The 13,054-nt window shown below is 53.2% G+C and overlaps 1 protein-coding gene across 2 annotated transcripts in view; it reads right to left on the reverse strand.

Moving 5' to 3' along the window:
• The window catches only part of IMPDH1 (inosine monophosphate dehydrogenase 1), a 22,230-nt gene extending 18,325 nt beyond the window's left edge, over positions 1–3,905 (reverse strand). The window contains exon 1 of one of the 2 annotated variants that reach the window (XM_049642995.1): positions 3,653–3,905. In XM_049642995.1, the coding sequence (XP_049498952.1) occupies positions 3,653–3,822 (170 nt within the window). In that variant the 5' untranslated portion in view covers positions 3,823–3,905. The remainder of the gene's footprint in view (positions 1–3,652) is intronic. The other variant, XM_049642994.1, reaches the window with a different exon arrangement.
• Positions 3,906–13,054: the final 9,149 nt, after the last annotated feature.

The following is a 13,054-nucleotide window of genomic DNA, read 5'->3' on the forward strand; positions in this document are numbered from 1 at the left end:
CCCCCCCCCCCCCCAGCCTTCTGGCCCCCGCAGACCTGAGTCTCTCCTTGTCCTACTCCCCACCCCCAGGGTACCTCTAACACGGTTTGCCTTTACCCAATACTAAGGGCCAGGCTCTGATCAGGGCTTGGAGCCCTGAGAAACTGGTTTGGGCTCACAGCTCCCCAACACACAGGAGTTTGTGGTTGTGCCCTCCCAGCAGTGTGGGTTCCCATCTCCCCCAGCATCATTCCTAGGGGGCGGGTATTCTTAACAATGACACTCCCTGACCTTTAAGAGGCCTTGAAGCCCTCTGCCGTTTATAAGGCATTTTTCATAAATGATCACATTTACTCTACAATCCATTAACTGACAATTATTAGGTATTCCCACTTTACAGATGCAAAACCTTCAGTTCAGAAAGCAAGGAAGGATGAGTACTGCCTCTGATTCCTGATCCAATGCCTCCGTCTGCCATCCCTATCCCCAGCTCAGAAAGTGGTGTGTATATCAGGGTTTTAAGCCCATAGAAGAAAGTTTGTTTTTATTTGGGAGCGTAGTGTGATGGGATGGCGAGGGAGGATCATAGGCCTGGCTTAGGCAAGTATACACACAAATTAGGACAGAGGCTATGGAGGTTTTGAGGATTTCCCAAAGCAGAAGTTTGGTGGCCCTGTGGGCCCAGCAAGACCCAGATTTCTACATGGGGGCACTAAGATTTGGTAGCAAATTGATTCACATGGGGAGAGGAGGGGTGGCAGGGGGGCAGACCCTTCCCTCTGTGTGACCGGAACTGCTCACACTACTCCCTGACTAAAAGCTAGAGAGCAGACCCCCAACCCAAATTCCAGGGTACCCTCCCTCCTCCTCCTGTGGTCCCCACAGCTTACTTCTAGGTAAGGGAAGAGAAAGGCAGGGCAGGGACACAGTCCTCCCCCTGGCAAGGTGGCTGGCTGTGGTGCTCCCTCCCTCTCCCCAGCCCTGGGAGGCTGGATTTGTTTACCTCTCCGCAGTTTGGTGGCAGCCGGGCCCAGGGGAGGCTCCCTAGGACGCCCAGCCTCCCCCAGTGACACCCCGGGACCCTGCCAGGAAAATACAGACTGTTCCATCTGTATGCAGAGGGGAGGGGGACCTTCCCACAGAGCTAGGGCGATGAGGCCCATGAGGCTAGTGCTGGAGGAGACACACAGATTCCAGTGTCCTCTTTCCTCTTACTGTGAGGGATGAAAACATCACAGACCCCCCTCCCCCAAGCTTCCCTGCCCACCAGTGGAGCCCTGAGGAGGGCTCCTGATGGGGATTTCTGAAGGCGCTCCGGCACTGGAAGGGAGGGAGTGGGCCTGCCAGAGTTCTCTGCTGAGTAGGGGTTGGGGCCAGCTTGCCTCTTCTGGCTTCTCAGCACTCATGGACTCAGCCTGAGGGCCCATGCCCTATGGGGGCACCTGAGGGGCACAGCACTAGGACCTCTCATTGGCCATCTGGAGGCAGAGCAGTGAGACAAGCCAGAGAAAGGACCCTAGCCATTCAAAGCTCCTCTGGGGCATTTTTCTAGCTGCAGAAAGGCCACTGCAAGCACAGAACACAGCTTCTCCTGTGGTCTCTCTAGATCTCTAAGGGACCTGCTCTGGGGCACTATGCTCTACAGCAAGGATCAGGAGTGGATACGGTACTATTCAGGATTCCACCAGAGCTGGGGCCCAGGACAGCAGGTGGATTCTGCCATCTCAGATGACCTTAATGTGACATCGGCCCCAGCCCAGAACCTGGACCCAGGGGAGGAGGCTGCCAGGCTGAGTTATGGGGAGGGTCATTTTCCCAGTGATGACAGACCTTATGGTTCTACTCCCCTTCTGCTGCCTCACACCCCCTCCTGCTTTGACCTGTGTCAGGGCTCCTCATTACTCTAAGCTGCTGGGCTCAGCCCTGGGTTAGGCTGTCCTTTTCCAGAGACTGTTAATCCATCCCCGTGGCTTTCCTCCTCCCTCTTCCTGATCTTCCCCAGCTGCTTCCTCCATGGGGAGGAGACACCGAGGCAACCAGTGGGCCTTGTCAGCCTGAGGAAGGGCTTTTGGTCCCCGGAGGCTCCCCACCTAGCAGCTGTGAGGCCAGGAGGGCAGAGGAGCAGGCCTAAGCCCCTTCTTCAGGGCAGTGGGGAAACAGTGCCCAGGCCAAGAGCCTGGAGATCTCTGTCTAGGGCTGTTTGAAGGGACAAGAATTCAAAACAATTTTGAGGGAAGGGTGGAGATGAGGAGAAGAGGTAACAACAACAATGTTACAGCACTGTTGAGCTGGGACAGGGGACATGGCTTGGCCAAGTTCAAGCCAGGGAACAGTACCACTGGCCTCAAACTCAGGACCCAGGATTTCTTATCCAACCCTGTCCTCTTCCCACAGCTCTAAGCTAGTGATAGCAGATGGAGGTCTAGGCAGCAGGTTTGGAATCTCATTACACCACCTGGCTGGGGCTCAGGTTTTACACAGGTTCTTCGGAGACTGGTGGGGGTGGGGGGTGGGGGATGGCCTCTTTGTGCGCAAGTACAATCTGGAGAAGGAATGCTACTTCGTGGCCCCAGTCTGAGCTCTGAAATGATACTTTTGCAATACCTGTTCTAACCAAGGCACTGCCTCCATCAAGTGCCCAAGTGCCCCAGCCTGTTCCCTCAACCTTGTCTGGCCTCTCCCTATCTATCACCCTGGACCCTGCACCCCAGAAGCTGGATTTCCTGGATGCGAGGAAGGATAAGGCTGCCTGAACCTGAGTCAACTCTAGAGAGGCAGCCTGTGAGGGCAGGAGGGGCCAGGCTTCACCCAGCAGCCCCTTAAGCCTTTAAAAGTTCTTACATAAGCTGCCAGCCCCTGTGCCGAGCTGCAGGGCTAATTCCCCCAGACCACCCCCCCCCCCAAACCGAGCTTCCAGGTCACCTCCCCAAGCTGCTGAGCACCAACAGATGGGGCAGAGAAAGAAGTCCAAATCCTCTGGACCGGAAGGACAGTGGGATTGCCTTTCAAGCTGTGATACAATCCAGAGATTAACCACTGTCTCCTTTTCTGCCGGTCTCCCCGGGGCCCAGCTCAACACCCCCACTCTTCCTCCAGTGACTCTTACAGACCCCAGCAGGCTAAGGGCAGGAGGGGGTCCTGAATTTTAGAAGAAACCCTGAGGTGAGCTGCACTGGCAGCCTCGTCAGACCTCAGCGAATGGTGAGGAGGGGACAGTGTCCTCACCCGGCTCTGAGGATGCATCCATCTGGACACCTACACCTGCCAGTAAGACTCGAGATAGCTCTGGGAGGAAACTAAAGGAGGAGTAAACAGTTTTGGACAGGGACTCCAACAAGCACTGTTTGAACCCCAGGAGTTGGAGCCACTTGGACCAGGTATCGTCGGGTGGTGTAGTGGAGGTCCGATACAGAGCTCAGATTTTACGGAGCGCTTTCCTGACCTGCTCCCATATGCAGCGCGGCACGGAACCCTTTGCCCTGCGCCTGCCCTCATCCCCCAACCAAAGCCAGGTGCGTGGCGTCGGAACCCGGTTTCAGGAAGTTAGGCGTTGAGGAGGTTAGAGGGCAAGGGTGCTGGGGCCTGCCCTTCCCCTCCCCGGCAGCGTCGCCCGGTTCCCGGAGCCGCCGCGCCCGCCCCGGACGCGCCCCGCGCGCTCTGCCCTGGGCGTCACCTCTCGGGCTCGTAGCCGGCCTGCAGCAGACGGGCGCTGTACCGCTGCGCCGCCGTCTCATGTCCGGGGTGTTGCCGGGCTCCGGGCTCCGGAACAGCGGCGGCTCCCCCTCCCTGCAGCGGCAGCGGGAGTAGCCCCGACCCCGCTAGAGGAGCCAGCGGCCCCTCCATGCGGAGGCCGCTGCTCGGGGCGGGCGGGAGCCTCTCCGCCTGGAGGCTCCCCGGGCCCCCGCTGGGGAGTGAGCGCCGCCCAGGCGGGTGCCGGGGAGGGGACTGGGCCTCAGGGGGTGGGGCCTGAGAGTCGGGGGCGGTGCTTGAGTGCCGGGGGTGGGGCATCTAGGGAGAGGGAGGTGCGGCCCTGGCAAGGTGTTCGGACTCAGCCTGTCTCTCCCGTCCTGGGATCAGTGAGGGGATACCGGGAGATGACCGTGGAACTGCAAAGGAACCCGCCCCCACTATCACTTTTCCCGCCGTCTGGACCGTCAAGGTTCTCCCGGCTCCTTCTAAGAGAAACCAGAAGAGGAAAGGAGCTGAGCGTCTCCAAAGACCAATGGAATGATCCTTTGGGGCGCCTCCTACCGGCCATCCGCAGACCTACCTCAGCTAGGACAAGATAAATGGGGGAGATTATCCAGCTCCGTTTGCCTACTGCCCCCCTTACCTATTCAACAGACTCCCTAACACTGGAAGAAAATAGGTTTTCCTCAACTCTTAACTGCCACTGCCGGAGGAAGGAACAGATTAGGCTTCAATCTTCTTAAGGAAAAGGGCCTTGTCTGCCCTCGTTTGGGGTATCCCATAACCAGGGAGTGGGGCTGACCACACAGGTGTTCAAACTTGTTCATTTCCTGACTAGAAAACATAACTTTTCCTCTTTCACCATTGTTATTATTCTTGTCGACAGTGATCAAGCATCTAGCAAAGACGGCAAAGAGCCCTTGCCCTCAGGCAATTTCTTTGAGGAGACAGAGTAGATAGAAAATAAACACTTGACAATTCTTATACCATATACTTTAAAAAAAATCTGACAATCCGAGGGAGCAAATGGTAAATACTGAATGACTGGGGGTGTTTAAAATGTATTTCAAGAAGGCAGAGTTATGGATCAGGCTTTTCAGCAACTATTTCACAAAGGAAATTGAATTTACGCTGTGGTAGGATATTTCATTTTATCCTGCCTGGTATCTTTTCCTATACATGTACACAGATCGACTCCCCAGATTTAGGATTAAAACACAGTTTCTCTGATGCTTGGCCACACACGAAATCCTGTTACCATAAATGCCATTACAGACAATATTTTTGCTATTGACTGTTTGTGTCCCCTCACAAGTCCTATCTTGAAACCTAATCCCCATTGTGATGGTATTTGGAGCTGGTACCTTTGGGAGGTGATTAGATCACAGGATTAATGCCTTTGTAAAAGAGACCCCCAGGGGTGCCTGGGTGGCTCAGTCCCTTAAGCGCCCAACTTCAGCCAGGTCATGATCTCCTGGTTCATGGGTTTGAGCCCCACGTAGGACTCTGTGCTGGCAGCTCAGAGCCTGGAGCCTGCTTCAGATTCCGTGTCTCCCTCGCTCTCTGCCCCTCCCCCCTCTCTCTCATAAAATGAATAAAGGTTAAAAAAATTTTTTTAAATAACATAAAATAAAATAAAAGAGACCCCAGAAAGCTCCCCCACCCCTTCTGCCCTGAGAGGACACAGCATCTATGAACCAAGAAACAAGCTCTCACCAGACATCAAATCTACCATTGCCTTGATCTTGGACTTCCCAGCTTCCAGACTGTGAGAAATAAGCATTTGTTGTTTAATAATATGCAGGAACAATGGTTAGTGTAAACTAAGCTGTGGCTAAGTTCTGAACTCTTGACTCACAGCTCAATGCAATATATTATAATTTCTATTGCATATTCATTCAACAAATGTTTACTGGGCACTTCCCCTGTACCAAATCACATGGTCATTGTCTCCGCTCTTGTGAGCCTTAGAGGCCACTGGGACAGACAGACAAACGGGCAAGGAGACTAATGTTGTGAGAGGGGCTCTGACAGGGAGGAGACCCTTCTACACAGCCAGACTTCTGGCAGCACACAGAACATAGCCAGTTGTTCTGAGAAGGAAATGAGTCAGGCTTCACTTCAAAGGCCACTGGAAGTAGGCAGTATGATAAATAAATGACACACATATACAGAATAAGTAGCCCGGAGCAGTGATCGAGATCTGGCCTCTCACTACAGGGTAGTTCTGTCTTTTCTCCAGAGCTGCTGGCTACAATGAGATTTTCTAGCAAACTATTCATTAAAACAATCACTTTTGATAGGATAACCCGAGGGCATCAGCATTTCATATGAAGGGGTTTTACCTGCAGTAATGTCTAGACCAGTGCTTCTCACTGAGATGTTTGGCAATGTGTAGGGACATTTTGGATTGTTATGACTAAGGGAGAAAAGGGTGTATTGCTGGCATCTAGAGGGTAGAGGCCAGAGATGCCGTGAAACATCCTGCAGTGCACAGGACAGAGTTATCAAGTCCCAAGGTCAATAGTGCCGTTATTGAGAGAAACACTGGTCTAGAGGAACTGTTTGAAGAAGCCGAACTAAAGCAAAACTACTTAATCTTCCTAAACCAGCAGGACAATGGGTGTTTCAGTCGTTTGTCTAAGAAAGATCTATGTATCCTCATTGGGCCTGTTTCCTCATCTGAGAAATGAGAGTGTTGTTGGATTAGATCTTGTAGAAAGCCCTCTCCAGCTTGCAACAAAGTATATGAGCCAAATACTTAAAGGATTAAGAGGCAACTAACATGGGGCTGTAAGATTAAGGGGTGATGGTCAGTCCAGGTGCTAATCTGTCTGTCTGTACTCCCTCATCTTCCAGACTTCCTGAAGTTAGGTGCACCATCTATTCGTCAAAAATGTATGGGGCGCCTGGGTGGCTCAGTCGGTTAAGCGGCTGACTTCGGCTCAGGTCATGATCTCGCGGTCCGTGAGTTCAAGCCCCGCGTCGGGCTCTGTGCTGACAGCTCAGAGCCTGGAGCCTGTTTCAGATTCTGTGTCTCCCTCTCTCTCTGACCCTCCCCCGTTCATGCTCTGTCTCTCTCTGTCTCCAAAATAAATAAACGTTAAAAAAAAAATTTAAAAAAAATGTATGGAGTACTCCTATGGACAAGGTGCTGTGTGCTTAGGTGTTAGAGGGGTACACAGAAGAATTAGATACATCTCTTGTCCTTGAGTTACCCACACTGTAGGAAGGTGGAAAAGGCAAGGATAACTGCAATATGAGAGGGAAACTAATGGCGAGTTTATACTTAGTTTACACTAAGTATATACGCATCAGACACCAGGCTGGGCAATTTGCTTATCCTTTTCTCAGCAAACCTGCTTCTCATGACTTATGTCTATTTCTCAGGCGAGGAAACTGAGGCTCAGGAAGTTTAAGCAGTTTGTCCACCGTCAGAAAGTAGTGATTGGTGGAGCCCCACGGCTTGTTTACTCCAACACCTGAGCCCTCAAATGTCGTCCTAGTAACTCTCATCTGCTCTATCCTGTACAGAACTGGACACCTTCGGCAGAGAATCTAATACGAGGTACGGCCTCTCGCAATGAACTTCAAAGGATGGTTCAGATTCTTTTGTGATTCAGATTTTGATCTGAACAAGTTTTTCTTGAAAGAAGTGGAGTTTAGCTCGGAAATATTTTCGTTATGGGACAGCCGGGTGGTTCAGCCAGTGAAGTGTCCAACTCTTGATTTCAGCTCAGGTCATGATCTCATGGGTTCAGGTTCGTGTGATCAGGGCCTGCATGAGGCTCCGGCGCTGATAGCTGATAGCACGGAGCCTGCTTGGGATTTTCTCTCTGCCCTTCCCACCCCACCCCCGCCAAGTCCCCACTTGCCCGCCTTTCTCAAAGTAAAAAAACTTAAAAAAAAAAAAAAAAAAAAAAAGAGGGGCGCCTGGGTGGCTCAATTAAACCTCTCACTTCACCTCAGGTCATAATCTCGAACTGTGAATTTCAGCCCCGCCTAGGGCTCTGTGCTGACAGCTCAGAGCCTGGAGCCTGCTTCAGATTCTGGGTCTCCCTCTCTCTCTGCCCCTGCCCCACTTGCGCTCTGTCTCTCTCTCTCTCTCAAAAATAAACATTTAAAATTTTTCTGTAAGGAAATATTTTCTTTATGGGTCCCACTTATTGTAAAATTTCGTAGCAGACATCACAAAGTTCCTTGTTAACAATTGTTCCCCCGATTGTGGGAAGAAAGTGGACTGGCTTTTTAGGGACAAACGTGAACATCTCTACCCCACAAAAGTGTACTTAGGCCTAAAGGAAGTTGTAATGATCACTTCCACCTGCACTTCTTACAATTGAAAAAGCGTGTTTGATTTGTTCAATAGATAATTATGGAACACATGACGGGTATAACAGTGTGCGAGGCACGTTAGGATATATAAAGGAATCTAGCTGGGAAAATGAAATATCAAAAGCTAAATAACAATATAAGGTAATGGCTCTCAGCTGGGGGCGATTTTGCCTCCCAGGGTGCATTTGGCAATGACTGGAGGCATATTTGGTGGTCACATCTGGAGGGGCGCTGCTGGCCTACACTGGGTGGGGGCCAGGGATGCTGCTGAACGTCTTAAAATGCACAGGATAATCCCTCACAACAAACGATTATCCAATTCAAAATGTCAATAGACCTGAGGTGGGGAATCCCTGATATGAAGCACACACGTGCTCATTGGTAGTGCAAACTAAGCGTGTAGAAATTGTAAGAGGAGACCCAATGCTATCAGCTGGAGTAATCAGAAAAGATCTCACTGAAGGAAAAGGACGAATCTGGGTTTTTAAAAAAAAATTTTTTTTAACATTGATTTATTTTTGAGACAGAGAGAGACAGAGCATGAACAGGGGAGGGTCAGAGAGAGGGAGACACAGAATCTGAAACAGGCTCCAGGCTCTGAGCTGTCAGCACAGAGCCCGACGCGGGGCTCGAACTCACAGCCCTCACGGACCGCGAGATCATGACCTGAGCTGAAGTCGGCCGCTTAACCGACTGAGCCACCCAGGCGCCCCTTAATGTGTGTTTTTGAGAGAGAGAGAGAGAGAGAACGAGTGGGTGAGGGGCAGAGAGAGAGAGAGAGAGAGACAGCAGATCTGAAGTGGGCTCCGTGCTGATAGCAATGAGCAAGATCATGACCTGAGCCGAAGTCGGACGCTCGACTGACTAAGCCACCCAGGCCCCGCCCGAAGAAGTTATGATTTAGGAAAAGAAGGGAACTGGGGTGCGGGGGTGGGGGGGCATTCCAAAGGGGGAATATAGCACAGGCAGAACTGCTGAGGTGGAGTGAGGTAGTGGGTTTCTGGAACAGTGAGCAGGCTATCCTGGAGGGAGCACTATCTCCACTCCACAGACTGAGGGTGGCATCAGGCAGGTGTTGACCTGTGAGGAAGCCGAAGCACAGAAAGCTTAAGAGAGGACCCTGTGATGGTCTCTGAGCTGGGGTGAGAAGCCAGTCCTCCTGTCCCCTGGGCCCTGGGCTTTCCCCACTGTAGTCCAGCTCACCCGAGCCACCGCCCCACCTTGTACTGATGTCTTTTACCAGGAGCCAAAAGGAATTTGGGGGGGGGGGAACATCACCCAAACCAAAGCTTCCCTCTGTCCTGAATCCAGCTCGTCTACTCTGGAACATTACCATCTCTTTACCTGAAATGACATCCTATAGAAACCTCAACACACACACTCATATGCTTATCAAATAAGAAGAGGAGGCTGGTAGAAATAGAATCACGTTCTAAAGAGCACCAAACACACAATTAATAGTCAACAGACTAACTGAGGGAAGAGAAGCCAGCAGATCAATAGAAACAGAATAGCTTCTGGCTGGCTGTGGCGCGAACGAAGAAGCCAGTAGGCACGGGACAGGGGGGAGAAGGAGGAGGCCTGGATGGGCAGGTCCTCAGGGTTGTCAGAGCTGGTGAAATGGGGGGAAAATCTCACCTGGTGGAGGGGAAGGGAGACCGGGAGTTTCCCACTTAGACAATCAGAGGAGGCACAGGGCAAAGGTGCCAGAGGGGCAGAGGCTGTCCTGACTGGTTAGTGACTCTCTCCTCTCCAGTTTACATTTAGGGGACAGTGGAGGCGAAGCATCCAGGAGCAGGGTCAGAACAGGGTGGGAAGGAGAACAAAGGGCAGGTGCTTTAGGTCAGAGGAGAGGATGCGGAGCCTGGGATTTGGGGAAAGCACCGAGTGGATTGCCAGGCGCTGTCCGCAGGCTCCTCAAAGAGTCATCCACCTGTGCCCCCAGACACTGAGGACATGGATGAGGTTAGGTGAGAAGGAGCCGCCCAGGGAGAATAGCAATTGGGGATGCTACAGGAGGTGGAGCCCCACCCCTGCCAGCCAGCCAGCCCTAGCCAAGTGATGGGGGTAGATGGGAGGAAGCAGGACCCAGGTGCTGGCCTCAGGACTCTTCTCCCATACCCTTCCTTGTCCTAGTCCTGGCCTCCCGGGCGTAAACAGCCTGACAACTTGGCCCCATATCACTCAGGCCCCAAAAACATGATGAAAATCATGTTTTTCATCTCCAGTGGGGATGAGGTTGGAGTCCGGCAGGGTTGGTACAGGGGTGAGAGTGGAGAGGGGTGGTGGGTGGAGGTCACCAGTCCAGGAAAAGAGCTATGCCAAGACCACAGCAACTCCTTGTGCCCATTCCCACAGCACCCTCCACCTTGGGTCCCCACCGAGACGCCCTTCCCTTCACTCCCAAGGGTGCAGGTGGCACACGAGCCTGTCTTTGAAGGCAGTCTGCCCACCCTCTCTTGCTTCTGTTTCCAATCATTTCTCAGCCTTGCCTCATGAGAAAAATGTAAGCAATGTGCAAAGCACACTTTTCTCTTGCCTGGGAGGCCCTGACATTATCACAGCCACAACAAACCGCGGCCTTCACCCCAACCCACTCCTGCCTCTTGCCCAAGGCTGGAAAGCAGAGGGATGTAGGGTGATGGTGGGGCCAGTGTGGGCCCAAGGCACCAGGGCGGGCCCCCACCCTGGTCGCTGCATCCGCTGGCCTGCGGAGGGGCTACTGTGGGTGCTTTGGGTTCCCAGGGTGCCGTGAGGACAGGAAGGTCAAGATGTTCCCATCCAGGTCGGGAGGGCAATTAGGCCCTAAGTTCCGGAAGAGCCACACCCTCTTTCCTTGTCTGCCTAAGCCTCGTGCCAGGTCACAGTGGACAAGCAGGACAGAGGGCAGAGGGGAGAGTGGTGAATGGGGGCCTCTGCCTTGGGGTGAAGGCCGGGCTGTTAGGGGGAAAGAGGGCAGCCTCAGGACCACCTCATCCCCCCAAGCCTCCCTCCACCCCCAGCCATTGCCTCCCACTCCCCTAATCCGGCCAAGGGTACATCTGGGAGTGTTACCTCTCCACCCTGCTCCCTGGGGGCTCCCACACTCCTCTGTTCTCTCTCCTGCCCCATCTGCTCACTCCCCTGCCACGCTCAGAGGAATTACCTGTTTTCCTGTTTCCACCCCCTCCCCCAAGTATTCCAGCTCAGCCCCCAGCTCAGCCCTCAGGGTGGGTGTGAGGACTGCCCCGGGGGTTTCCTGATGGAGACTTGGGCCACTTGGCGGATCCCCAGGGCCCCAAGCAGGCCTCCAGACGCACCTGGTTACCTACAGTCAGGCCCTGTATCCACAGCACCGCCTTCCCCTCCCTTAGGTGTATCTGCGCCTCGGCCCAGAGCCGCTGGGGAAGGCTAGGGCACCAAATTATCAGAAAGGGCAATCTTGGGGGCAAGACTGAGGAGGCAATACCTCTACCCCCTTGAAGGTACAGAGGTGGGCCTGATGACTCCAGGTCAGAGGGAGATCTCGTTGGGATACTGCGTACCCTTCTTTCTCCTTGTCACCCTCATTATAGTCCTATACTGTCTCACTATCCCCTACCAGAGCTGTGGAACCCTTGACACAATCCTACCCACTTTCCAGGCAGGCCTGCCAGTGAGTGTGTGTGTGTGTGTGGTGGTGGGGGGGGGGGGTTGGAGAGAGACAGAGAGAGAGAGAGAGAAAGAGAGAGAGAGAGAGAGAAGAGCATGACCTGGGGCTCCTTCTCTCTACATACACTGCAGAAAGGAAAAAGGGCATCTTATCTGCCTGTAGTCCCCAAACGCTGCGAGATGCTGTCCTGTTTCTAGCCAATGAAACCAAGAACTCTCTCGAGACTGAGAACAGATTTAGGAAGCGGTTTGGAAAGTTTACATCAACGCCAGCGACCCGTCCCAGCGTGGGTTTCTGTGGCCCCTGGAAACCCGAGCCTCCGGGGGTAGGGTTCTGGTGTGGGGCATTCCTGACAAGCCCCCTTGAGTGCTCTGGCCCCAGGATGGGGGGCGGCAGGAGGAGGCGGGCAGGGGAAGAGGCGTGAGACCCTGGCACTTGGCCTCCCCCCCCCCCCCCCCCCCGCTGTGCTCATAACAGCGTGAGTAGGTAGGGGCTTCCGCAGCCACTCTGAAGCACGTGGCCCAAGTACGCGTCCACTCCTGGCCAGCACGAAGTCTCTGCTTCCTGCGGTCCACCCTTGGTTCTTCTGAGGCCTGATTGTCATTGCGAGGGAGTACGTTACATGCTTAGGGAGGTGACAAATGCGGTAAGTTCCGTGAAAGTGCCTTGAGATGTGTTGAGCACTGTACCGACACAAATTCTTGTTCTCAGTGGTTTCGTCAAACAAAGAGCCCGGTAGAGGGTCCTCGCCCCACAGGGGCAGGGGTGGAGTCGGGGTTGGAGGTGAGGTTCACCTCATCCAGCTCTTTTCATTTTGCAAATGGGAAATGTGAGACTTGGTGAAGCGAACTGGGTCTCCCAGGGCAGGACGGAGAGGTTAAGCCAGAACTGGAGTCCTGGAAAGCAGCTGTCACGGAGCATCCAAGGTGGGACACTGCTGTGTGACCCCCAAAATGGGGCCCTTTGCGTACATCAAACCCATGCCACACAACAGCCTGTCAAGTAGGAATATTAATTTTATAGATGAGGAAACTGGTTGCGAAAAGTTCTTTTTTTTTTTTTAAACGTTTATTTATTTTTGAGACAGAAAGAGACAGAGCATGAACAGGGGAGGGGCAGAGAGAGAGGGAGACACAGAATCTGAAACAGGCTCCAGGCTCTGAGCTGTCAGCACAGAGCCCGACGCGGGGCTCGAACTCACGGACCGCGAGATCATGACCTGAGCCGAAGTCGGCCGCTTAACTGACCGAGCCACCCAGGCGCCCCAGAAAAAGTTCTTTTTTAAAAAAAATTTTTAAACGTTTATTTAGTTTCGAGAGACAGAGTGCAAGCGGGGGAGGGGCAGAGAGAGAGGGAGACCCAGAATCTGAAGCAGGCTCCAGGCTCTGAGCTGTCAGCACAGAGCCTGAGGCCGGACTC

Source organism: Panthera uncia, chromosome A2, assembly GCF_023721935.1.
Source record: "Panthera uncia isolate 11264 chromosome A2, Puncia_PCG_1.0, whole genome shotgun sequence".
Lineage (NCBI taxonomy): Eukaryota > Metazoa > Chordata > Mammalia > Carnivora > Felidae > Panthera > Panthera uncia.